The sequence below is a fragment of the Pogona vitticeps genome, chromosome 4 (genome assembly GCF_051106095.1).
Source record: "Pogona vitticeps strain Pit_001003342236 chromosome 4, PviZW2.1, whole genome shotgun sequence".
NCBI classification, from domain to species: Eukaryota; Metazoa; Chordata; class Lepidosauria; order Squamata; family Agamidae; genus Pogona; species Pogona vitticeps.
Window position 1 is genome coordinate 58,074,762 of NC_135786.1, and position 27,957 is coordinate 58,102,718.

At 38.6% G+C, this 27,957-nt stretch overlaps 1 protein-coding gene across 1 annotated transcript; it reads left to right on the top strand.

The window, feature by feature from the left end:
* The first annotated feature begins 1,824 nt into the window (after nucleotides 1–1,824).
* On the top strand, nucleotides 1,825–27,718 carry GNAI3 (G protein subunit alpha i3). The gene is made up of 9 exons (XM_072997482.2): nucleotides 1,825–2,074; nucleotides 11,613–11,655; nucleotides 12,398–12,539; nucleotides 14,365–14,522; nucleotides 19,646–19,774; nucleotides 23,384–23,513; nucleotides 23,980–24,133; nucleotides 26,140–26,352; nucleotides 26,456–27,718. The coding sequence occupies exons 1-8, from the start codon at nucleotides 1,957–1,959 to the stop codon at nucleotides 26,328–26,330; spliced, it is 1,065 nt and encodes a 354-aa protein (XP_072853583.1). The 5' UTR covers nucleotides 1,825–1,956; the 3' UTR covers nucleotides 26,331–26,352; nucleotides 26,456–27,718.
* Nucleotides 27,719–27,957: the final 239 nt, after the last annotated feature.

Here is a 27,957-nt window from a genome sequence, read left to right on the forward strand (position 1 = left end):
ACACTCTGTGCCAAAAGCAGGGGAAGAAAAAAACCAAGAAAACCCAAATTCCCATATTGGCCTTTGTATTGGAGTGAGTGGGAACAAAGAGAAGCCAGAATGGATGAAAGGCAAGTTCCACTAGGGGTTGATACCTGCACTTCCATACTCAGAGAGAGCAGTGAGAAAGGGGCCCAGAAATCAAGCACTTCTGAGGCCTGCCAGGAACTCTGTCTCAAACTTGCCCTCATTGCAGGTGTACTGACCTTCCTTCCTGGGACTTGGACAGAGACATGCCAGATCCCCAGAGGGACCTTATGAACAGTTAAACCCTAAGAACTAATGAGGAGAACTAGTGACCCTGAAGAGACTGAACTCATTCTGAGGGGTGAAGACAAAGGAAGTGAGCCTGTAGTGAGAGACCTGGGACCAATGTCAGGAATTGGAATCCTAGAGAAGAGACTGAGTACCCATCCTGTTATTGTTCAATCCCTTTCCAGTTCAATAAATCCTGTTTTGTTTCAATTCATTGGTCCGATATGTGTGGATTCTAGCATAGATGGAGTCTATCAACTCAGTGGGAGCTGGCAGGAACCATACTGTACTGACCATCTTTGCCTGATATAACTTTGCATGTAACTATGTATTACCTAGACTATTGCAGCAGGTAATATTATCTGTGCATGGATGTATGCAATCAGGACTAGATGAAAATATGTGTTTAGCCTTAATCTGACCCTGATTTGAAATGGGGAGATAATATAGAGTGGTAGTAATCATCAATTGCACAAGTCTAATATGGGAATTCACAGTGTGGTGTAGTGGATAGTGTAACAGACTAGGACTCTGGAGAAAAGGGTTCCAATCTCCACTTGGCCATGGAAACTCAGTGGGGGATTGTAATTGGTAAAAACCACTCCTTAAAGCGCTTTCCCTGAAAGATGTATGAGGGTTGCTATAAGTTAGCTCCAACTGGACAGCACAGAACAAACACAAAAATGGTCTCGATTCTATTACAGTATTGTCATGAATCACAGTCTCAGCTCCAATCGGTCTTCTGAAATATAACACTTGCCTGAATGATAACACTGGCTGAGGAAAACAACTGCTTTTAGCCTCAGTTCTCTTCTTTTCCAAACCGTGAGGATAAGAGGCCTAGTAAACCACATTTAACTTTCCTTTCCCACCCTAAAAATCTACCTTGAAAACATATCAGACAAAAAAGGAAACAGAAACAAGAGACAAAATGTTGTGACACCTTAAAGACTGCTATATTTTATGCAAGCTTTCATGAATCAAATCCACTTTAATAAAGGACAAAGTGGCAATGGTTCGTTGGTTATGGAATAGGCTATCAGGCTGTAAATAATTTATTTCATCAGTCCACAAGGTAACAATGGCATAGTTGACACAAGGAGCAAACTGTGGGAATCAATGTGGATTTTTACACTTGGGAATTACTTTAGAGTTCTTGGTTTAAAACATGCACGTTTCTGTCGCTCTCCCTCTCTCACATGTACACAGAGGGAGAGAGAGAGAGAGAGAGAGAGAGAGTGGAGCAGAGATTCTTGTTCCCGCTTCTCCTTTGGCAAACAAAGAGAGAAACAACAAGCGTTCTAGCAAATGCCCCGTAGCAAAGGTATCATCTCCGTGGATTCTCAACTCCCACTATCTAATACCCTCCACAGAAGTCTATGGACGAGGGAGAGCTCAATTCTCCTTTCCGCATCCTGCTGAAAGGTTGTTGAGACCAGCACTTCGACTCCATTTCCCATGGGGCCCTTCGACATTCGTCAGTGGCCCATGAGAAGCGGAAGTCGACGCGTTTCCGGTGGCGCTCTCTCTCTCTCTCTCTCGTCTGTCTCGGCCTCCTCCCTCCTCGAGTCTGTGTCCGCCTCCGAGCTCGTTCTCCTTTGGATTTTGCAGCCGCCGAGAAGAGCGAGTGGTGCCTGCCGCCCGCCCGCCGCCGCCGCCGCGATGGGCTGCACGTTGAGCGCCGAAGACAAGGCGGCCGCCGAAAGGAGCCGGATGATCGACCGCAACCTGCGCGAGGACGGGGAGAAGGCGGCCAAGGAGGTGAAGCTCCTCTTGCTGGGTAAGGAGAACAAACAGGAGGAGGAGGAGGGTGAGGGTGGGGCCGGGGCCTACTCCTGCTCCGCCGCTCTCCCGGGATAGGGGAAGGAAAGAAGGCCTCAGGGGTCCCAAGGGGAGGCCGCGCCCCTCTGCTTCCAGCGGCCGAGAGGCTTTTGTCAGCCGGGCTTTGTGGGGAAGTGGGTCGCGTAGTCGGTGGCCTAGCTTGACACTCCCAGGTCTCTCGGGCACGTCCCGAAGCTGCCCCCCCCTCTCTCTTACACACACACACACACCGCAAGGGGAAAGGAGTCGGTTCGGTCCGAGCGTCTCGTCTGCCTCCCTGGTCACTTTCCCGGGACAAAATAAGAGGTGCTCGCCGGCGCGTCGGGCGAGGGGGGTGGGCGGACGCCAAGCCTGTCCTGGCGGGATTTCTGGCCAGAGGAGGTCTCGGTGCCCCGAACCCAGAGATGACACAAGAGGGCGGGGATCAGGTTGTGCTGCCGCCGAGGATGCCAGGCTTGCCCTCTCAAGGGTGATGGGTTGGGTATATTTGCCCGTTGTTTAACCCCTTCCCTCAAGAGCTGAAGTGCGACGACAGTGAACAGCGGTGTGTGCCTTACCTTCTGCGGACACTTTGGTAGAAGAGCAGGGAGAAGGAAACGAGTTTAGAAAATCATCCTGTCTTGGTGGTGTGGTGAGGAGAGCTGTTATTTATTTGTGCTTGAAAAGGGAGCAGGTTACTCTGTAACCGAAAGTTATTGTTGCTTGTTTGGTGTGTAGGTAAGGGCTTCTTAGCATGTTTGCTTTAAACGCCTTCTACTTTTCCTAATAAAACATTGCCCTAATATGGACTTAGGAAACTAAAACAGAGGTATTGAAAATGGAAAACTGTTCCCCTTACCTGATGTAGAGGAAACTCTTAGCACCTTAGGCAGCTGAAGGGTTGGACTGGAGGTACCACAAGGACCCTCACAGATAGTTTCTGTTACTCTTGTGGTTTGGGTTATTTGTCAAGACTACTATATCAAGACAGTATTGAGGTCTCAGTGGAAGAAAGATGGTGTGAAAATAAAATAAACTTCAGACAAAAAATAATAAAATATGGTTTTGTATTGGGATGACAAATTGGTGCGCATTGACAGCATGAGATTCATTTGCTTCCTGTTAATGGCATCTGCTGAATATACCTGCTTTTTTCTAAATTTTGCTGCAAGAGATGTTGGAGGGGAAGCTCAAACCAAAACTTTTTTCCTTGTAGTGAATCTGAAGTACTGTGTCAAGGTGATGAAAATTGTAGGCATTGTTAAATGAGAAATTTCTAAGTCACTGGACTAGTGTTACTATTTTTTTCTTACTGAGTTTTGGAAATAAAATAGCCAAGGAAACACAAAGTAAAAGTGACATTCAGTATCAGTCCTTGTGTGTGTGATCTGAGCTGCCAAGTTGGAACCAACTTATCTCAGCCCTAATAGGGCTTTCAAGCAAAGTTAAATATTTAAGGAGTGGTATTACCAGTTTCACTTCTCCAGTATAAAACACTCAGAGTGTTGATTTATTTCTTTTTAAAATAAATAAAAAAATAAAAAAATCACAGCAAGTGTACTAAACAAGAAGTGCATCCTTTACCTCAATGTGTTTCTTACTACTAGAAACAGATTTCTAACCAAATTTTCCAAAATATTTGACAATATTCCTCATCAGTGTCTTCTAAGGAAGCATAACATAAATAACTTTTAAATGTGTACTTATCTTGGTTTTTTGTCTTAATGAATTGTCTTTTATGATTTTTGGTTTTAAATGTGCACATTTTAAGGTTTATTATGTTATAATTATGGGACATGGTGGCGCTGCGGGTTAAACCGCAGAAGTCTCTGTGCTGTAAGGTCTGTAGATCTTCAGCTGTAAGATCGAATCCATGTGACGGAGTGAGTGCCCGTCACTTGTTCCAGCTCCTGTAAGTAGATAAATAGGGACCACCTCAGTCTAAGTCGCACTGGCCATGTGACCATGGAAGATTGTCTTCAGACAAACGCTGGCTCTGTGGTTTGGAAACGGGGATGAGCACCGCCCCCTAGAGTTGAACACGACTGGACAAAAATGGTCAAAGGGAACCTTTACCTTTACCTTTATGTTATAATGATACATTTGTATACATGTCTTTACTTTTATTCTCTTTATTTGCTGTCCCCTCATCCTTAGTAAGCAGTCTTGGGTTCCTGAATTGGGAGAAAGGTGGGATATATGTGAAGATAATTGAGCAAGCAAGCAAGTTGCTGTGCTGGGGAGACGTGTATTTTGTGGTTCTTCCCATAAGCATTTGGTTAATCACTGTAGAGAAGTAGGAAGCTATATCAAGATGGCCTTTGCCCTAATAAAATAGATTGTGCTGGATTATATTAGTAGCTATTGGGGTGAGGGACAGAGAGAACTCTCAATAGGATTTCACTCCTGTGCAAGTTCACTCAGTGGTAAGTCTTACCACTGCTTTCATTACATCTTGGCTTATTCTGAGATAAAGATGGATAGAAAACAGGGTTAAGAGTGAGATGGCAGAGTTGAGCAAGGTCATCAGTTAATATTCCTTGACTGAGTTATGTTGACCAGTATCCAATTTAGATGCCAGATGCCAAATTAGATTTTATTTGAACTGAACCAAAAACACTATTCGTTTCATTCAGGAAGTAGCAAGCTTTCTTTACCTTTTCTGGTCATTAGTTATCTCCTAATAACTGTAAATCATTATGTATTTTTTGTCAAGTTCAGTTATTGCTCATTCTTTGTCTCTTTTCTTAACTGTTAAAATTTGAAGTCCTGAGACTGAGTACTGTAGTAATTTCTATCTTACTTAAATGGTGTGTTTTGAAATAGAAATATGTAGAAATGCCTTCATTTGCCAGTGTTTAGTTTACATTTCCAAATATTTTCACAAAACATACTGGCATTTCTGTATAAATTTACTTTGTTCTTCAAAGAGAAAAATGTCAACTTCTATGACGCTTCCTGCCTGAAGAATTTTATTTATAATACATGTGCTCTTGCAGGACGTCATTAGATTACTGGTATTTATTTTAAATTTGATGCCCAGTGCTAATGGAAGTTTGTAATGTGTTCTTTATGTGAAAACTCTCCTGAGAGCTTTCAAGACTGTCTAGGCTCAAAAATAAAAATCACCAATACAATACAAATATTTAAGAATGAAGAAGGTGTAAACCACTGCCTATGTCAGCATTTTCTATAGCTAAATAATTATCTTTTAGGGCTGTAAGGGAATAATCACCTGTTGGAAATATATTTTAATTGCCACTGAAGAGTTTACATAATTTTTAAATACCACAGCGTTCATGTTTTAATAACATTGATGCAGTTTCACAAACTGCTGAGTGCTGGTAAAGATATTTTTATTAAGTTTTGATCTCTTTGTCGTCAGATTGGTTTGATAGTGCACAACCAATTAGATTAATAGTCTTTGCCCCATTCATTATACACAGAATTAATTTACGATAGTACAATTTATTAGACCCTGGTGTTGGGAAAATGTGAGGGCAAAAGGAGAAGGTGATGGCAGAAGATGAGATGGTTGGACTGTCATCAAAACTACCAACATGAATTAGACCAAACTCCGGGAGGCAGTGGAAGACAGGAGGGCCTGGCGTGCTCTGGTCCATGGGGGTCACAAAGAGTCGGACACAGCTTAACGACTAAACAGCAACAACAAAAACTATTTATTAATAAACAATGAGCTATAGAATATCTGATACTGCTCATTTATATCTGTACTCCTTCTCTATGAAAAATAGAATTGTTTAGAAGAGATTTTTCATAATGATGTTATAGAAAGCAGACCCTGTCTGCTGATTTACCTTAATGGTCTTTTAGCAGAGTTCCTCAGAAGTATGAAAGAGCTGGTGTTTCTTGTTAAGTGAGATTTGTTTCTTAGTAGCAATTGTTCTGGAGGCACTTACGTAAACTGCTGAATGTGATCATAATTTTCCTTTCTCGCCTATTATAAAAAGGGCACTTATTTATTCATGAACAATACTCTTGTTTCTATCACAACAAGAGTTGTTAGGCAAATAGGAAAATAACTTTAAACTGAAGTGTGAAAAAGTGATTTGGCATCTTACCAACAAGTAAGTAAGCAGAACATGTAGAATAAATAATACTGCAGTAAGAGTATGATCAGACAACTAGAAAAGATTGTGTCTGATTGCACCAGAAACTGTCACTTTGCTGATGACCCTCCTGTCCATTGGAGAATCATCCAGTCCCATCCCAAACAAAGGTAACCATGCTACTACAGCAGAAAGGTCACTGTTTGAGATTGGGTTGGACTGCTCTTTTCCATATGTTGTCTGATTGCCAGGAAATAGCTTGCACTGGATCATGCCACATGACATCCAAAATTCAAGCTGTATTCCTATCTGATGGCACCATTAGTAGAATTTGGCTAATTAGTTGAATTTGCTAACATTATAGAAAAAAATTTCAGATATTTGATTCTGACCTCACCAATAAGTTAGCTGCCTAGTAACAGTTCAGGTTTTTGAATGGGGAGATACAGAAATCTATAAGACAGAAGAGCTGCTGTTAGTCCTTCTTTATTTTCCCCATCTTGTTCATTTCTGTTTCAGACGACACTTCTGTTGTTCCTTTACTGCAATGCTTCAAGGAAAAGCACACCTTTTCAACTGACATACATTTTGTGTGATTTTCCTACTGCAGCAAGTGGCTCAGATACAGAACAGGTTGTATTTATTTTCTAAGTGTAATTTGAGGTGTATATTATTTGGCTTTATAATTTTGGTAGACCCTAGAGACCAGATGAGCCACAGTGCTTTAAATAGGTTTAATCCTAGAGACTTAGTGGGAATAAGTGTGCCTGAATCTATGCATGTTGACACTAAAGTAAAGGGAAAAAGAAAAGGGAAGACGGCAAAATATTGTAGCTTTTAAAAGATAAACAGTTTTCTTTCAGTGTGGATTGCTATGAAACAGAAGTCAACTTCTTGAGACATAGGGAAGGCACACTGAAATAAACTTATTTACCATAAAATTCTACAATATTTTATCTTTCCCCCCTTTTCTTTATATTTTCCCCTTTACTCTTGCCAACATGCTAAGACAGACATACACAGTTGTTGCTTTGGAAATGGAGTGTATGATGTCTGTCTGAATGTGCAGATTGCTTCATGTATTATAAAATAAGAGGAAATAGAGTATGTGACTTGGTAACATGCCTTTTTGAAATCTACATGTATGTTGGGAAACAGGGTCATTTCTACTTGTATTTTTCTAATCTTGCCATAACCATTGCTTAATATAAGGTCAAAGTGGGTGCATACAGTGTATGCTCAGAATACGTGCTTTGTTCTGACTCTATCAAGTTTTCTTTTAGTGAACTGTGCATGAGCTGGCTAAAGCTAGGATGCCTCTTTGTAAAATAGCAAGATGACTCTTCTGTTGAGCAAAATTATTCTTGTTCAGGGTAAACTGCATAGTAGTTTTATTTCCTCTCTTTTTGGGGGTGGAATACAGTACAAGGAATACCCCAGGACTACAAATTTATTAGGCCATCTTGTGTAATATAACCTCAACTGTTATATCCTCTTGGCAAAACGGAATCAGGACAGAGTAATTGGAATGAAAAACAGTTGATGATAGACAAACTACTTAATTTGTTCTCTGCTTCCTGGACTACCCAGGCAACCTCTTCCACACTGTGCCATTCCAGTTTTCTCTCAGTTGCATCACAGGTCTGACTGGCCAAATGATTGTGGTTCTGGATAGAGAAATTATAGGAGCTGTGGGCATAGAATCTTTCATCTGTGGGTATGAAATATCTTGCAAAATTAGCAACATGGCTACCATGGGTGCAAATTCAAGTGAATATCTAAATGGATTCAGCTGCAGGCAGGTTCTCAACTGGCCCTTTAAGACAAATTAAAGAAAAGGAGGGAAATACTCCTTGCTCCCTCCTGTCTCCCCCTACTTCTGAGAGGAAATTTTTCATTGTTAGTTTTCTTATAAGTGATGTAACACATCAGTGATGCCCTAGTACAGTCTAAAAAAATCCTTGATACCTCCCACTTCAGATGGGAAATTTGAAATTGTTCTATGTAGTCTCTTATTCAATCAACTCACAACACAAACCTTCCTCTTATTAAAAATATTTGTCTAGTTTTGCAGTGACACAAACCTTCCTCTTATTAAAAATATTTGTCTAGTTTTGCAGTGGTGGGAAATGTGGGCTCTCATATGCAAATGTCCACCCCATAGTCTCCCCAAATTTAAAAGTTCTAAAAATGCGCAGTCTCAGAATATCTCCTTATATTCTGTAGGCTATTTTGCTATGCTTTGAAGGACTCCCAGGGCCAAAAATATGTGTAAGAAAGAAGTTGGGGAGGGTTGGGGTTGCAGGTTTGGGTGCAAGGCCCAGATGTGGGCTTGTGTAGCCCCTGAACTTCTGGATTCTACCATCTGTATGACGGTAGAATCAGGTGGTAAGCATTTGTTGATTTGGAAGGTACCGTATTTGAAAGAGAACAGATGGATGAAATAAGGTGTAGCAACTGGGCCTACAATGCTTCTTAGCTGGGGTAGATGCTTTGGGGAGAAATGGGGAAATGAAGCAATAAAGGCAGTGGATGGGGACAGAAATACTTTTAGAAGAAGAATTGAAAGCATAAGACTTGGAAGTGCCAGAGAAGGACTGAGGAAAGGGAAGATTCTATTACTTATGCTTTTCAGAACTAGGAAGCAAACCTCAAAAACCTATTGTGGTTTTTCTAGCAGCCTGATTTAGCTACTGTAATGCAAACCTCTGCTTGGGCATTTTTACTTTCTGAGATAATTTTTTTCCCCTCAACCTTGGCCTGTTCACAAATAGATATTTTGAATGTCCCATTTGATTGAATGAGCATGGGATCATAACTACCATATGTAATAAAAAGCAGAAAGAGATGGCCTGGGCAGCTTTCTTAAAATGAAGAACATAATATGCAAACAAAACAAAACCTTAAAATTTGCTTGGAGAATGCACTGTGTACACTGCTGTAGAGTCTTGGTTCTGTGGTATGGAAACATGGACTTTTAACAGAGACAACAATTTCAAAAGAAGTATTTGGAATGTAAGTTTATCATAGAATGCTAATAATTTATTGGATTTAGAGTGTGACTGATGAGAATGACCGGAGAGCCAGAAATCATAAAACACATTAAAATGCAGAAAGTTAGAATAATTCAGTCCCATAATAGAAATAAAAAGTACAGATTGTTAAAGCTGATCACCCAGGATACAATAAATGGAAAGGAAGTTGAGGAAAGAGAGGACCCCGTTGACTGAGAAACTTTAGAGACTGAGAGCTGATGTATCCAGAGTCAGTGTAGCCATAATGATGTCCAGCCGCATATGGGAATAGAGAAGGAAGAGAGCAATAGCAGCTAGGATTGCCTGCTGATGCATTCAGAACACTGTTTATTCAGTCAGGTTTTATGAAATGACTTTCTGTTAATGATTGTTGAGGATGTGCAGACCTCAGGGGACTTCATTCCACTGTCTTCATACTTCTACCTGTTTTGCCATTTGGCTACTGGCTTACTGTGTGCTAATTAGTTTTTTGGGAAGGCATGGATTTTTAAAAGTTTCTGCAGAAGAGTAGTGGGTCCAGGTGGGTAAGTGCAGCCTCTGGTGCGTCATGTATGTGTATCCTGCATAAGAAAAACACTCTGTACTCATCTTATCTAAACCATTCTCAGTCCAGATTCACAGCCACTGTACTGGCACAAACCGTGTTCCTGGTCAGGGTATCTTGAGTAATTTCCAACATCTTTGGCTTGGAGGAGTTTGGATTCAGCACAGCTTCAGCCAGTTTAATGTTAACTTAGCCAGGCCTCGGGATTACATCCTTGGTCACTGATTCCAGTACAGGGTGTTTAATTGCTCTGTCCTATAGCAGTTACACTAGGTTTTCCATAGGCAGGTTTGTTCACTGTGCTCAACTATCCCTACTTTTGAGCAGAAGCATTTAATTTTTCTTAACTGCTTTCCACGGAGAGTCACCTTTGTTTTTTCCAGATGTTTTTTATTTGACTTCTGTGTACACATTATGAGTTTTAGCTGCTTGTTAATTGGGGAGGGAGAGGAATCATGAACCACCAGATTCTCATAAATATTTTTCAAAAATGGAGTTCAAGCCACAGTATTAAAGACAAATAAAAGAACTGAGTGAATTTATGTCTTCTTTGTCAGATGGTATAGATGAATGTGTAGGATCCATATAAACATTTTAATATATGTCTAATTATACACTAAGGTGTGTTTCTGAAGTGGAGATCTCTTGCATGTAGGAAATGGTATTTACTTGAATGTATAGTATACTGTGTGATGATGATACACTGGTTTTTTCACATGTATATATGATGAAAAAGGAATATTGAGGTTTTTGTACAATTAACTCTTTGGTATTTGGAAGATTAACAGTATATTGTTGAAGGGAACTCTGCACAAGTATTTGATAATAATCCAGTGTATGTATGTAAGTATCCCAACTATATGCATAAAGAATATAATATAAAGTAGAATATAAATAAGTAGAAAATGAGACTCCAGAGTCTGAGGAAGTAGACTTTGATCCACAAAGGTTCCTATTGAAATGAAATTGTTAATCTTAAAATGCTACAATATTATGTGGCTGTTTCCTTTTGTCAACATGATGACTGAAATCTTGTTGCTTAGTACAGTATAGTTAGTAGCATTGAATATATGAGGCTTTGGTGAGTCAACTCTTCTGTAAGTTCCATTAGTTTACATGGGCTGCTTTCATTGCACAAAAGTAAGTCACAACTAAAGTAGGCCCATTTTAATTAAAGGAACTTATAGAGCTGTTGTGGGTTTTTCGGTTTCTTTGGCCATGTTCTGCAGGTTGTTCTTCCTGACGTTTCGCCAGTCTCTGTGGCCGGCATCTTCCGAGGACTGGAGTAGGAACTCTGTCCATGCTCTGTTGCTGTTTGTGGATAGTTGAGTATTTATAGCTGTGGGAACAGTTTTTTTTTTTTTCAGGAGATAGGGTGATCAGCATGTTTTTGGTTATGATAAAGGGGGAGAGATTATTTTTTACTGTGATTGATGGGTGTTGTTAGCAGGTCTTTTTTGTGCAATGATCCCTGGTCTTTGTGGCTGGGTAGAGTTCATTGACCTTTTTACAGGCTGTATCCCAGCGGTGAAGCCTTCGGTGAAAGCCTTCAAGAATACATTGAACTTATAGAGCAATTGACTACCCAGATTCACTCAGATTCAGCAGACTTATCTAGTGTGACTTACTATACTAAGCAACAGAATTTCAGCCATGGAGTAGTTTAGAAGTCAGGATTTATAATTGATCTTAAATTGTCAACAGCTTACTTACCACCATTTCTAAGAAGAATTTAAATTTCAGTTCATTGAAGTTTGAATGCTTCTGGAAAGTTGATTGGTGTAGAACAAAAACCATCTTTTTCATTGGATTTTGCTTTTTGAGTTGCCACACCAAATTGATAGAACTTCACCTGTTTTTGTTCTATAGGTGCTGGAGAATCTGGTAAAAGCACCATTGTGAAGCAAATGAAGTAAGTAAAATAGCATGTGTTTTACATATTTACCATAGTATGGACATAGTCATCATGTCTCTGTCTAAAGAACTTTCAGAAGGGTGGCTTCAAAATATCCTATTCTTTTACATTTTTTAAAAACCTAATCATATGAGCAGTACAATAAGGACATTGGAGGAATAGAAAGTCTCTATGTACTTCTGTTTCCTGTAACATTACTTGTTATGGAGAGGGAGAAAAAAATGTAAGAGCCATCATAGGAATCTCTGAGGATGCTGTGTCCACAGTCTGGGAGAATTGTGGTCTTCAGCTGGGATCCATAGGTGCTCCAGTACAAGTTACCAGGTCCCATAACATTTTTGGGGAGGGAGGTGGTTTGCACTTCCTGCTGAAGCTCTTGTACCACATTCCACATCTCCCTACCCTACAATCTTTGAAGCAAAGTTTTTTGGAGAGCAAAAGGACTGCATCAAGAACAACAGCAACAAGACCACAGTCTCTGGCTAGTAGATGAAATGCATTAGTTTTATATAGATTCAGGAGTTTAAAAGTATCACAATGTTATATTGTTCTTCTTTACAAACATATAGGGGACTTATTAATGGCTCTTTCATCCTCCTCCTAGTGTTACATCTAATTTGTGTGGCATATTAGGCTGGTTAGTAGAGCTGGTTTAATCACAATTTGAATACCATGGCTAAGTTGGGATTTCCATACTCTGAAATTGACCCCTAACTATGTAAGATTTCTTTTTTGACAGAATCATTCATGAAGATGGCTATTCAGAGGAAGAGTGTAAGCAGTATAAAGTGGTTGTCTACAGCAATACTATCCAATCTATCATTGCAATAATAAGAGCAATGGGAAGGCTAAAGATAGACTTTGGTGAAGCTGCTAGAGCTGTAAGTATATTCATTTTTATTGGATTAGGGATAGCATTGTTTTGAAGTACTTAACTATGAAACTAGCAGTAAGACATATAAAATTGCAAGGTAGAAATGGTATGTGTCTGATTGCAGTGTTTAAGAACATTTTGTTTAGAATGGTTTGTTGCTGTTAATGTTACCAGGAGATGTAGAGGACTCCCACATGAATCGGCCTATGCATTTAAATCTTCCTCCAAAGCAAAACTGTGGGTTTTACAGTTCTAGAGATTATGTGGATATTAATTAGAAAATGCACTTTTTCTTTTACTTGTGGTGTTCTGTTTAGGCAGTGCTGCTCCATGGAAGTTTGCTTGGGCTCACACTGCTTTTAGTCAAAGCCTTTTAAAAAATTGTAAATCTGTTTTACTCTCACTCTTAATATTTGCTGAAATGTGAATTTGTTTTGTTTAACATTGTTTTTAGCTTGTTTTTTAAATTATGTTATGTAAGTTTCCCTAGGTGAAAATTCTTTAAAAGAAACAATGGAAGCTGACTCAGTGGTTTTTTCATGTGAAATCTTGTACAGCTTGAATTGTATTTCTGCAGTATTTGTCATTTACGTAACTTCTGCTGCTGTGCTGCTTGCTTACTTAAATATTTCAGCACAGTTTTATTATCAGACAGCCGATACCCTATTGAAACCCTGCTCAATCTTCCTGTGCATCAGTAGTTTTCCCTTTTGTGAGGCAAGTGATAGTTACATGTTCCTCAGATACTAACATTTTAACTGTCCACAACCTTTCAGGTTGACAAGTTATACTAACCACAAAAATGTTCTTTTTAAAATTAGAGCTCCATTTCTTTTATCTGTGTTTGTAGCTTTCTTTTAAGCACAAAACATTTGATTTCCCCGAAATCTGTTTTTTCTGACTTTATTGTTTATTAAAATACTTAATTATTAATAGAACTGCTAGATAGCTGAGTAGTTTAGGTATCTGGCTAAGAACCAGACTTTGGGAGTTTGATTCCCCGAGGTGCCTCCTTGACAGGGGCTGGATTAGATGACCCTTAGGGCCCCTAGGTTTGCAGTTCTAAGATTATATTGTCAGTTTAACTTTTTTTTAACCATCTCCTATATTCAGTTTTATTTTCATGAGGGCTAGGCTGAAACTCACTAGGCATAAATACTTAATGTACTACAGTAATTTGCAACTGAATCAGCAGAACTTGGGGAGAAGCTGACTCACCAGATCTGCACTGATTCAGTGGGCCTGCTCTAGTTGTGTCTTACTATGCTAAACAACAGGATGTTAGCTGTAGTTTTTATTATTTCTGTAGCATTTGAGATTCTTATTTTAGCGAGTTTATAGGTGAGTGGTAATGTGAAGAAACTTCTACTGTACTCCCAGATAAACCTCTGGTAAACCTCACAGTCAATCTTTATTGATTGTTCTGATCAGTAAGCTCTGTTACATGTATTCTGGTTGCAGTTGACATTAGGTAAAAGATTCAACACTTTAAAACCTGTTGTTTTGGTTAAGAATATTTTGGGGAAAGGATAATCTACTGTCAGGGTGGATTTGATTTAAATCAAATTGATTTAAACAATGCATATAAACTATCTCTGGATACCATATATTATTTAAATTTTTAAATTAAGATTTTTTATGATATAAATTAAAATAATTGATTTTTGAAAATTTAAGTTATTATTTAAATCAGTTTGATTTTTAAAAATCATTAATTTTTATCCATCTTGCCTACTATACTGTTTTAAACTATAGCTGAGAAGTAGTTGGTAGTTAAATAGTGTGTTATGTTGCTGCATATGGTAATGGCAGTATTGAACTATCTTCTGCAGGATGATGCTCGTCAGTTGTTTGTCTTAGCTGGAAGTGCAGAAGAAGGAGTCATGACTCCAGAACTATCAGGAGTGATTAAGCGGTTATGGAGAGACCCTGGAGTTCAAGCATGCTTCAGCAGATCGAGAGAATATCAGCTTAATGATTCTGCTTCCTAGTAAGAAACCATTAAATAAATTCTAAGTAGTTCTGCAGATGAGCTCATGTCTATAACCACATAAGCATTATATTCGTCTTTTCAGAGCTTTGTTTGTTTTTGTTTTGTTTTGTTTTTTACAAAAGTTATTGTGGGATAAATGAGTTCATTCTCAAAACTCCCTGAGTGAGAATGTAAATATGTTTCAGTGGCAGTTTTTTAAGCTTCATAAAACTGGATAGTTAATGAAAGCTAAACTTCAAAGATTCTATGGATTATGCTTAGTTCATTAAAATGAGTGAAAGGAAAAGTTCATCCCAGCCAAACTCATTTTTGCTCTTTGTTATAATGGACGTTGAGCAGCCAGTATTTAACAGCATTGTAGAGAGCTTCTTGAAACTAAGTGATACTGCAAAACAAAGTGATTCAGATGTTTCAACTTTTCTTGTGGTAAAAGTGTTATCTCTTTCATTGTCCATCTTCATTTTCTCTTCACTGGACTTAGAGGATTCCACATGATAATTTTCAGAGGATAAATTGGATGAAGTACATTTATGTTGATGAAAATATACATTATTAACAGATGAGTTTGTTTTTAAAATGCCACAAGATGTTTCCCAATTTCCTGCTTAGCTTAATGGGTTTATTAGAAAACGGCTATAGCAGGCCACTCTCAAGCCTCTACCCATCCAGGCCTCTGAGAGTGCTCACTACCTCTCACCAAAACTGCTGCCACCAACCTATCCTTAAAATCAAAAGGACAAGTGTTTCTTTCAAAACAAATAAAGTGTTTATTGATCACACAAAATAAAAGGAGTAAATCACAGGTTTAAATCAATTAGTCAATCACTGTTTCTCAGACACTAGCTCACACAGACTTTTCCCTCACTGACAGGCTCTTTCTGACTCTCTATCAATCTCTCTAATCACTCATCTTCCAAACTGATCTGATCTCACACATCACACACGCCTTATATAACCCAGCTCCTCCAACTTCTGAACCACCCTCCATCCTCTCATTGGCTGAGGTTCCCCTGCCCAGCTATGACGGACAGGTGAGAGCAGAGCTGAACGGCACAACGGCATAAGATCTGCAAGCAAAACAGGCATAGAAACTTTTGACTAGGTTTATGTTCCTGGACTTCATCTCCCATCAACCATGGTTAGAATAGTTAGTGGTCAGGGGATTATAGGAGCAGTAGTCTAGCATCAATACTTTCTTCATATCCAACCAATGGTTTTTGCAGCATCTTTCTGGTATCTAGTGATTGTTTGTATTAGTTACGGTTGAAGGTACAACAAAATTAAGTCATTTAAACTTTTTACAGCAGTGCAGAATAATTAGAGTTATGGTAAATATTTCAGAAATGTTTTGTCTTGACGTAAGCGTGCAACATTTTCTTTCCACATAGCAAACTGCTTCTGTGTAGTAACTTACCAGAAATGCTATGGTGAAATAGTGTAATATTTTATTTTTAGAAAGTGGGCTGGAAAGGCATGCACATTCTTTTGAAGAATGGTGGTTTTTTTGGTGGGTTTTTTGTATTTTTCAGTAGTTAAAACAAGATTTTATTAAGGTTTTTAAGAACATAAGGAGAGCCCTGCTCAGTCAGGCCAATGACCCTTCTAATCCAGTGTCCAATATCTCACAGTGGCCCCACAAGATGCCTCTGGGAGCACATGAGATAACTAGATACCTGTCTCCTAATACCACTCCCCTGCATTTTGAGGTACCTTCCTTTTAAGCCTGGAGATTATAACCTTGTAACCTATGATAGACTTTTCTTCCAGATATCTGTACAATCCCCTTTTAAAGGCATCTAGGCCAGATGCCATCACCACATCCTGTTGCAAGGAGTTCCACAGACTTAACAACATGCTGGGTCAAGAAATACTTTCTTTTGTCTGTTCTCACCCTCCCAACACTCAATTGGAGTGGATGTCCCCTGGTTTTGGTATTGCGTGAGAGGGAAAAGAGCTTCCCTCTATCCACTTTATCCACCCCCTGCATAATTGTATACATCTCAGTCATGTTCCCCTTCAGGCATATTTTCTCTAGATTAAAGAGCCTCAAATGGTATAGCCTTTCCTCATAAAGGAGGTGCCCCCGCCCAGTCATTATTTTAGTCACTCTCTTCTGCACCTTTTCCAGTTCCACTATGTCTTTTTTAAGGTGCGGCCTTGCCATCATTTTTACAATGGCATCATAATGTTGAATGTTTTATTTTCGACCCCCTTTTTAATGATATCTAGCACGGAATTGGCTTTTTTCACTGCCGTCGCAACTGGGTCGACACTTTTATTGAGCTGTCCACCAGCACACCAAGATCTGTTTCCTGATCTGTCATGGACAGCTCAGAACCCATTAGCTGATAACTACAGTTTTGATTTTTTTTTTGCCCCAGTGTGCATTTTATGTATTCATAGATTTCCTACTTTAAAACAGATAGTTTCTTGTTATTGTTGGAGTCCTATTAATGTATAAAAGCTTCATAGTATATGAGCAGTAGAGATTTGGTTGAGAATTAGTGACTGCACTAGAGTGAGGGTAGATTGATAGATTAGGACTTGGAGGACATGGGTTCAAATCCCTCTTTGGCTGTAGAAGCTCACTGATGGGGTGGCAATGGAAAACACACATTAAATGTCTCACATACCTTGGAAACCCAATTAGAATCATTGTAAGCTGAATGTTACTTGATGGTGCATAACAACAACGAAGTCTTGAGAAGTTAGCTATTGCAGAACCTAATAACACAAAATCGAACTAGTTCATTTTCTTAAGCCTTGCTCTTGAAACATGAACTTACTATATGCAAATTAGTAGCCCACACAAGCATAATTTGCCTGTTCTTCTTGTCAAGAGTAAAGTGTTAAAACATGAACTAATTGAAGTCCTGAAAAACAGTTCCTTTGCCAGCATACTTCAGAGTTTGTTGCTTGAAAATATTAAGTTGACTTCCATTCTGATTTTAGTTTCTGGGATATTACTCCTATTAACTAATTCAATTTGTTTGAGTGGAAGGGCAAAATATTGAATAAATGTTGATGACAGTAGGAGCTGCTGTAGAATTCTAACATGGTTTAGTATAGCAATAGTTTATAAGAGACAGAAGGATCACAGAATCTTTGTTTGTTTTCCATGATTTTTAAAGTATTTTTATTATGATGAGAGGGGTAGTAAATTCTGCTCTTATCAAATGGAGTTACTGTAGTTGGCATCAGATCCTTAATCAGCAATATGTCTTAGCAAAGAGACTGAATCTCAGGCAATGGTTATACAGTACTGTACTGTTGTCTTGTTGCTTGGGATTCAAATGATGGCAACCCCGTGCTTATAATTTTGGTCAACAATACAGTTCTTTAAAAAGGTGCAGTAGATTAAACCCCTCTGAACTAAAAGGCATAGGCTGGAATCGCAGTATTTGCATAGTGATGTTGGATTTGGATGTGGGATGCTTGGTTTGGTAACAAACCTTGTGGTAGTGTAACACATCACTATTTTTCGTCAGACTCTACTTCACAAAGATTCTGTAAAGCTGCATAGTGCTGTCTTTGTCACATCTATACTGCTCCCAGTATTAAAGCAGTAATGTTAACACTGTGGGGCTAAAAGAACATGCTTAGGATCAAGTTTGCCATGATGAGTTGTGACTTTATTATATGACCTGAAGTGTTACAGCATGCTGTACACAAGCTTATTTCAGAAAGTGCCAAGGAGCCCTGACATGGAAGGTACAATGAGTTGATGAATCAGTGAAGAAGTGGGCCTTTGCATTTGACCCACTGTCTTTCTCATCACTGGGGCTTGAAAGTCGATTGCTTTTTTAGACTAATAAACAGAGACTGAAATCCTGGTTTCCCTGCACTAGCCTTCATCAATCTGGTGCCTTCTGATGCTTTCAATTTCAAATCCTGTCAGCCTTAACCATCTTGGCTGGTGGTCAGAAAACTTGCTGAAAGCATCTGGAGAGCATCTGTTTGGGAATGCTGTATGACACACAGGTGAATGGAAATCCTAATATTAATACTCAATGCTCCTATAGTGCTTGCTATATATTTATATTCTCATTATTCCTTACAACAGCCCTTCAGTGTGGGCCTCTTATTGAGTGGGCCATGTCTGAAGTTAAGGAGTAGTGGTTTGCTTTATTCTATCTAGTCAGTTGTAGCTGAGCTGAGATTTTAACTCATCGCTCTTATTCTTAACTGCTGCATTACAACAAACTCCTTCCAAGGGATCATCAGGAAGTTTCTTTCATCTCACCAGCTCAGGCAGTGGTGCATACCTCAGGCTCTGGATGGTGCTTGTAAACCTGCCAATCTCTGTCACATGCTCTTCAGTATGCCTGTCTTGTCTTTCCTTCCTTTGCCCATCAATATAGAGGTAACTGTCCATTCTTTCTGCATTGCATCTCTTATATGTATGTTTTAGAATAGATTTATTCTTGTTCTTATATATAGAACCATTGGTATAGATCAGTGATTCCCAATTTTGGGTAACCCGGGTGTTCTTGGACTGCTTTTCCCAGAAATCTTCACCACCAGCGGAGCTGGCCAGAATTTTTGGGAAATGCAGTTCAAGAACATGTGGGTTACCCAAGACTGGAAATCACTGGTGTAGATGGTACTTTATGTAGAGTGACATAATCAACAGGACATCTCTGTGCCCAGAGGATTTCACATTCTAAATCAGGAATGGTAAAATTGTGGCTCTTAACTAGGGCTCTTGGAGCCAGAGTCCAGACAGCATTGGAAGAGCAACCAATCACCTATCCCTACATTTACTCTTACAGAAATTGTTGTATTTACTGACAACTCTAACAGCTGTTCCATTTACTTGTAGCACTAAAGGTAGGGAATTTTAGTAGGAGTGTTGCTAATTATGTGGGGAAACATTGTTTTTCCTTTTTACAGTGTATACAGTTAAGACAGCTCTGAACAGAATCTGTCATAAAATGTAAAACGAATTCACCAGCACAGTTTTTATAGGGTTGACATGGAATCAGTATAACAGATGGCAGGTAGTGTAGCTGCTGCTCAGTTTCAGATAACCAACACTAATATTACAGGCATGATGCTGTGTATAAGAGAAGATTCTGAATGCATTTTTCTCTTTTTCCTCCCTACTCATTCCACTTTAGCTATCTAAATGACCTGGACAGAATATCTCAGCAGAACTACATTCCAACTCAGCAAGATGTTCTACGGACCAGAGTGAAAACAACAGGCATTGTAGAAACACACTTCACTTTCAAGGACTTGTATTTCAAGTGAGTAAAGCTATAGATTGAGACATGCCTGTTGTGTAAATGATCACATCAGAATTTCTTTTGGATATAGCATAGAAAGTTCTGCCTTTTCTTCTGTACATGTGATGCAGGCTTAGTTTGACTGTCCCTTCACATAATGCAGTGTATCTCCGTCATTAAATTCTGTTCTTGCTGGGGATTCTTGATATCCGTTCACTTCTTTATTTTCATTGTTTTGTTCTTTTCAGCTGCTTTTATGTTGGGATCACAGACACAGGTACCAAATCCTTGCTTTACATGAGCATATATACTAAAAGGATACTGGCTACTGCTTTAAATTGTTTTATGGAATCTTAAAAGATAAAGGTCTACTGTAGATATCTTTCCTTTTTCCATGCATTTATTTTTCTGTGTTATAACTGGAGCTGAAATTAACATGGCTCTCCAAGTTGTGCATGGCTTTTTGAGCAAAACTACTGAGAGAGAACTAACCAGTTAGTAGCACAGAACTTTGGCAGGGAGCATGCAAAGGTGTCAGAAATTGTATGATGGAGGGTAGAGGCTGTGTATTTTCCATTGGAATACTCCGAAAATAATTTATGTCAGGCGTCAGGTAACACATATTCTTTGTGTAGCTTTTCTCCTTCTCTCTTGAAGAATTCCACATTTTCAGTAAGAATAGCTTTTAAAGCCTCTTGGCACTGCTGCTTACGTACCTTCTGTTAAGTTCTAAGTCTTTATAAAACATGGCAGTATGCAAAATGAATGAATCTGGCACCTCACATCCCTCTTCTTAAAAGATGCCCTTGTGCTTAGGCATGTTTGAAAGTGAAGTATGAAGTAGGAAAATGTAAGGAGCCCAATGTGTGACCAGCCCAATGTAATTGGTCTGACCAAATCAGTATCCCTTTAAGTATGAATTCCTCTTTTGTCTCTTATCCTTCATGCCTGCCATAAGGATGTGTTGAAATCTAATGCTTCCCTGACTGCCATCATGCTGTTAAATAAACGCTTGTTTCAATCATATGCTCCACTCTTGAGTAGGTACTTATAGCACTTTTTTGTAACCCCACGTCCATAGAAAAAATGATTTTTTACAGTGTTTTCATAAAGGAGTTGCTGTTTTTGCTTGAATTTCTGTTGTTGCTGCTTACTTGCTTATGACTTATAATTGCATTTGTTTTCCAGTTGATTGGGGTGACGTTTACACATACATTATGAACTATTACGTAAAAGTGCAACAGCATCTGAAACACTGTTAAATTTGGTCTTTCAGTACTATCCAGAATGACTTTGAAAGAGTAACCCTGACTTGAACCACTGTTTCCTTTTAGCATGAGAATGATTCTGTCATATATTGAGGATAAATGAGGCATGATCTTTGAAATGTTAGTGTTGAAAGTACTGTATGGATGCAGAATAATTTGTGTATCAATTCAAGAAAGGGGAAGTGAAACTTTTTAGAAATAGAACTGACAGAATTCCATAGCCAGCATGATCACTATGAGATTTTGGGATCTGTAGCATAAAAAGTTACATTTCCTATCTTTGATCAAGACTATTTCTCTGCATTCTTGATCTGGTAAATCAAATGTTGGGATTAGGCAGCCCATATTCCAATTATATACATTGTCCTTAACCATGGATGGGGAACATTTTTAATACCGTGTTTCCCCGAAAATAAGACAGGGTCTTATATTATTTTTTGCACCAAAAATGCATTAGGGCTTATTTTCAGGGGATGTTTTTTTTTTTCATGTACAGCAATTTACATTTATTCAAATACAGTCATGTCATCTGGTTGCTGCACAATGGTGGAGGGTGGGGTTTCACTTAATTGGGGCTTCTTTGCACAAGATTACTTAACATTATAGCACTTTGGAGTACAGTGGTGCCTCGCTTAACGATGTTAATTGGTTAAAAAACCATTGCTATGGGAAAACATCGTTAAGCGAAACATGTTTTCCCATAGAGATGCATTGAAAACCGGTTAATCCGTTCCAATGGGAACGGATTACCGTCCTTAAGCGAAAATGGCCATAGGAAACATCGCTAAGTGAAACAATGTATCCCCCATTGGAATGCATTGAAGCCTATTCAATGCATTCCAATGGTTTTGCGATGTCCGTTTTTGCAATTTTAAGTGTGTCTTAAAAGGTTCAAAAACGGTTTTAAATGTTTGGGATCTTTAGTGCACCTTATAAAATGTGTGCAAACTTAATTTGGCTTTGTTCTGACTCTTAGTTAATTTTTGGCTAATTTCCCCCCCATTGAAATGCATTGAACCCGATTTTGACAGCTGTCAAAATCGGGTTCAATGCTTTCCAATGGGGGGGGAAATTCACCAAAAATTAACGAAGAGTCAGAACAAAGCCAAATTAAGTTTGCACACGTTTTAGAAGGTGCACTAACGATCCCAAACATTTAAAACCGTTTTTGAACCTTTTAAGACACTTTAAAAATAGCGAAAACGGAACATCGCTAAGTGAAACAGGGGACCTAAAACTGTCATTGCTAAGCGAGGCAAGGTCCTAAACATTGTTATGCAAATTTTTCCCATAGGAAACATAGTTAAACGGAGCGCAAAATCGCTCCAAAAACCTCATCGCTAAGCGAATACATCGTTAAATGAGGCAATCGCTAAGTGAGGCACCACTGTTCAAGAAAGCTGGTGCACAGCTTTTGCTCTGTAGTGTTAGGAATCCTACATGAAACCAGGTGGGTTGTCTTCATAGAACTCCTGAAGTATTGTTTTCGCTTCTATAGCTCATTCCTTGTTTCAATAGCTGCCCAGTTTAAGTTAGCCCAGAGTTAACCATTATTAACACAGTGGCATCTCTTGTGCCATTCATCCGAGTGCCCTTTGAAGATATTTCTTTTACAGCATAAAATAGGGTAATGTGCTATCTCCTAGACAGCTCTGTAGTACACTGTAGTCTAATGTGTGAGGGCAGGTTAACTTGTCCACACGAAACCACATTGTAAAATACATTACCTGCCTTCTGTTATCATATTTGCATTTTTTAAAATGCTATTTTTTAACAAATGAAAAACCAAAAAACCACAAAGTTGTTCTCAAGAAACAGCAAATGGTAGGTAGGGTGCAAGCACAGCCTTCCACCTCTGTGCTGAGCAAGGTATCCTCCTTTGTTGATGGCTGATATTGTAAAAGATGTCCTTATGTGATATTATTCCTCCTCTGTGTGTGTGTTTGTGTGTGTGTGTAAGTAAGTAAGTTACGTGAACAGGATTTCGGCCTCTGTGTTGTCCTGTGTTGTAGAAAAGAGTTTTGCTATTTTAGAGATTAGTTGCCCAGTTATTGTATTAGTGAGTGGAAGAGAAAGGTGATGTATAGAGCTCTGTATTCATTCTAGTAAGGCAGTTCTAGGAGAATAGTTGGTTATGTTATGGTTATGTCCTAGTGCTTATTTGTGGTAGGAAAGATTAGGAAGTTATAGTTTTGTGTTTGATTAATGTTGTAATTGTGTTCTTAGATTTGAGTATTAGACATTTTGCTAAAGATAAAAACTAGTTGATATTTTTATTCTGTACATTTGATGACACTGAACGGGCAAAATGTCATTTCATTTTGCAGTAGCATAATTATAAGGTTGTTTATCTTTCTACCAGGATGTTTGATGTTGGTGGTCAGCGCTCAGAACGTAAGAAATGGATCCATTGCTTTGAAGGAGTAACGGCAATTATATTCTGCGTAGCTCTTAGTGATTATGACCTTGTTCTTGCTGAAGATGAAGAAATGGTATGTTGCCATGGAGTTAAATATTGCCTGCATTGTGCTTAATATGAACTATGGTAGAACTTAACTTCAGTCTTTGTATGGCCTGTTTGAGAAAGCTTAATTGAAATGACTTGTGTTTTTTTGTTTGTAAATTAGTAATTGTAACAAAGTTTTAAAGAGACAGGAGAATAATGTTTTCCCTCTCCAAAACTGAATCTGAAAATCAGATAGAACCTAATTAACAGTAAAGAAAATAAGGCAGCTGAGTCACGTTTTGTGGGAAATGACATAACTGCAAAAAACTGAAACGATTAGGAATTTAGAGGCTTCTCATGACTCATTTTTTCCAATTCTGCTACTCGCCTGAATTACTTTCTTATGTGAGCATTATCTTCGATAATTCATACTCTTTGCACCAGTATTTTGTTGCAATAACATAAAGTTTCTTTCTTTTGCCTTCTCATTTTGATGTCCTTTTCCTCCCCAGAATCGTATGCATGAGAGTATGAAACTCTTTGACAGCATTTGTAACAATAAGTGGTTCACAGATACATCAATCATTCTTTTCCTGAACAAAAAAGATCTGTTTGAGGAAAAGATAAGGAGGAGTCCACTAACAATTTGTTACCCAGAATACCCAGGTATGCTTGAAGTGATGGGAATAATAATAGGATCTAAACAGCCAATAATCAGTGGCTTTTCAAGTTTTTTTAAAAAAAGGTTTCTATGTATGTACATAGCCTCCTTTCTTAGCCCGTCATATGCAGCTTTTAAAATATTGGACGGAACAAGAATCTCGCTCTCTACAAGGACACCTTGTAGATCCATACATTGAAGGCTGCAGTTTTGTCCACAGCTGGATGGAAGTAGGTCTTATTGATTCAGCAGGCCTGTTTGAATAAAGATGACTAGGAACAGGCTGTGCAATGATGAAACATTCTGACCATTAGGTTTGAAAAAGTTATTGCTTGTCCTCTGTCGTTCCCTTCTCCTCTTGCCCTTACACTTTCCCAACATCAAGGTCTTTTCCAGGGAGTCTTCTCTTCTCATGAGATGGCCAGAGTATTGGAGCCTCAGCTTCAGGATCTGTCCTTCCAGTGAGCACTCAGAGTTGATTTCCTTCAAAATGGATAGGTTTGTTCTCCTTGCAGTCCTGGGGACTCTCAAGAATCTCATCCAGCACCATTTTACCTAGACTCCATTATTAAATCTAATTGAAATTATTCTTTCTGTTCTAAGTTGCCACTATATATCCAAACCTTTGGTTGAAGCATCCTGTCACTGCAGGTGGATTAGGCTGTAAGCACAGCAACATAATAGCCACTATTCTATTCCAAATGCAGAGTATAACAGCGTTGCAGAAAGAATGCTCATCCTGAGCCCTGTTGATCTCCAACTTGAGGTTATGCAGTCTGGAGATTGTGCTGTTGCTTTAAACTGGCCTTTCTGCTCACACAAGAAGTTGCTGGATTGCCTCTTGTGCAAGCGGTGGCCAGGGAAAAATCCCATATGGGACTGACTGTTCTGCAGTGTGCTCCCTCCAACAGGATACTAGCTGCCTTATTGCCATGTTTAAAAAAGAAAATCAAGCTGCTTGAGAAATTAATTTGTGGATTCATGGCAGTAAGTATTGCTAGCAAAATCCCTTCAGGGCTGTTTCACAGAAAATCCTTCTTATATGTAACTGCAATTATAAGACAATGTAAACATCTAAAGTTGTGAGTCTGTATCAGATCTGAAATTTTGCAATAAACAATGTGGCCTTAGTCCATCAATCTTGTTTTTTAGATATCCACTAGAATGTTTTCTTTAAAAAGCAGTGCCTAACCCATGTCGTATAGAAAACTTTTGTAAATCATCATTTAAAAATGAAGGTTTTCTATACATTGTTCGGTACTTTTGCATGTAGAAAACAAGTAGAAAAAAACACAGTTGGGTTCCCAGAGTCTTCTAGCAGCCTTTTTTTCTTTCTTTCTTTATTCTTTCTCTTCATGGAAGTCGTCTACTTCACATACTGTGATCTTACTTCCCCTTGTTTTTTCAAAACAAGTTAGTTATTTTATGGTTGAAATGTCTCCCATTCTCTTCCTTCAGTGAGGTCAGAGCATCATTGATCATATTCTCAAATGATGACCCACTCAGTTGGCTAGCTGGCAATAAATATTTTTAATGTTGGAGATGGAGCTGCTACATCTTGCATCTTGAAACTGTACCTTAAAATTTCATGCATTTCTTTAGCCTAAGCCATTGGAATGTTAATCTAATTGCCAGTAATATCTTATAGTATGAGCACCAACATGAGTATTTCTTTTTTCAGGAAAGTTGTGAGGTTAATTGAAAGTTGTTTAAAAGCAATGTTGATCAGTATCAAATTTCTGCTCATAAGCATTCCATGTCTGTTAGGCTGTATGCTGCTATACGTGTGTGTGTGTGCATACACACACTCATACACAAAGGGGAAGTATGTCATTGAGTAGCAATTACAGGAAAATATGAACAAGAGAGAATTTTTGGCTGCTTAATTTACTTGTGAGCTTCTCAGAGACATTTAGCTGTCCACTATGGGAAAGTGGATGCTGGACTAGATGGATCTTTGATTTGATCCATTGGGGCACTTCTCTTTTTGATCTATCTGTTTTTTCCCTAGGGTCTAATACATATGAGGAAGCAGCTGCATACATTCAATGCCAGTTTGAAGATCTCAACCGAAGAAAAGACACCAAGGAAATTTATACCCATTTCACTTGTGCCACTGACACCAAAAATGTGCAGTTTGTTTTTGATGCTGTTACAGATGTTATAATTAAAAACAACCTGAAGGAATGTGGACTCTACTAAAAGGAGGAGGATGGTGAAAAAGGTACATTAAGAACTTTTCAATTTATTTTGACCTTTTAGCATTGCAGTAACATTTTCCTGGGTTTCCCATGAACTTCAGTTTTTTTCTTTCTTCCATATTTCAGGATTTGGTGTTTTAAGAACTGAACTGTTTATTTGCTGCCTCGTGGGACAGCTGCAAGCATGAACAGGACTGGGGAATGAAAACAGCATGCAAAATCCTTGCATTCTTTAGCACAATCTTCTGTACTAGGGACCTTTTATTGATATGGGATACTGAGATTGGGCTCCAAAATGGAACTAATGTTAAGTGTGATTTTTTTGATCATCCAGGCATACCTTGGATCGCATAGTTTCAGATGTGTACAGCTGTTAAAACGTTGCAATCCCAGAACTTCAATATGTAGCTTTCCTTCTTCAATAAGTCACTACTGTTAAGTTTTTAAAAGTTTTCCATCAAAACTGCATCTTGACTAAATTTTATTTCTGTATTTACAAACAGTTTTGTTTTGAAAACAAACAAAAACACTTAACTATGCACATGTGACCAGATCATGCAGAAAGTATTCCTCTTAGCAGGAACCTTTTGTTTTTAAAACTTGGTGTGGTCAGAACTTGATATTACTGCAACTAAAAGGGCCTTAGAATTCTTACAGCTAAAGCTATGGCTTTGTCTAATGTATACCTTCTTACTGTTATGCTATGAACACTGTAAGGCTTTCCCTGTCCCCAAAAGATAGACTTTCTGTAGCAGGGTTATATTTTTTTTTTTTCTTGCTTATGGGTTGGGGAGGGTTAGCGTGGTCTTATGCTGATTACCAAATCTCTGAGTGTGCTGCTGCTGTAGCAGGTGTAAATCTGCTTGTTATATGAAATGCCAAGGGTGGCGCTTCCAGTGAGAAAGGTGAGTTGTAAAATTTCAAACTGGAAAGGAGAGTAAGTGTTGCTGCAGAGCTAATTAATCAACCACTTAATTGTTTCTGTGTGTGTTCTGGTCTTAAAGCTGTGGGACGTTTTGTAGATGGTGCAATTTGTTCTTCATTTACCAGGGCCTCCTATCTTCAGAGATTTCAAAAATGTATGAACAGCATGCCTTTACTTTGTAAATGTGGTGCCAAGTTCTTGTTTGCCATTGTTTTTACTGTAGTGATGTTATTAAGCAGAGGCAGTACATTTCTTTGCTGAAATCATTACATTGAGACTCCTTCCCAATTTGTCATGTACAGTTTCAACCTGGTGTAGTTATTGGCAATATTAAAATGGTGAGTTAAAAATCTTAATGTTCCTAATTTTATTGGAGCCATTTCTAGAAATGTTCTAGAAATCTTTTGTCAGTTTCCTTTGTTTGCATTTCCAGTTTCTTTAAATAAAGATTTTAGTTAGATCAAGTAGCTTTTTGATATTCCTAAACCTTCATATAAAATATCTGGTTTTTGAAGAATTACGATGTCATGTTTTTGTTGTATTGGCTCACACAGCTTATGCAAGAGTAGGGAACATGGGACACTCCAGTTTTTCTTAGACTTCAGATCCAGTTAGCCTAGCCAGAATATCCTGTGGTGATGGATGATGAGAGTTGGAATCCAACAAATATGCAGTGGGCTACATATTCCCATCTTTGGCTTTT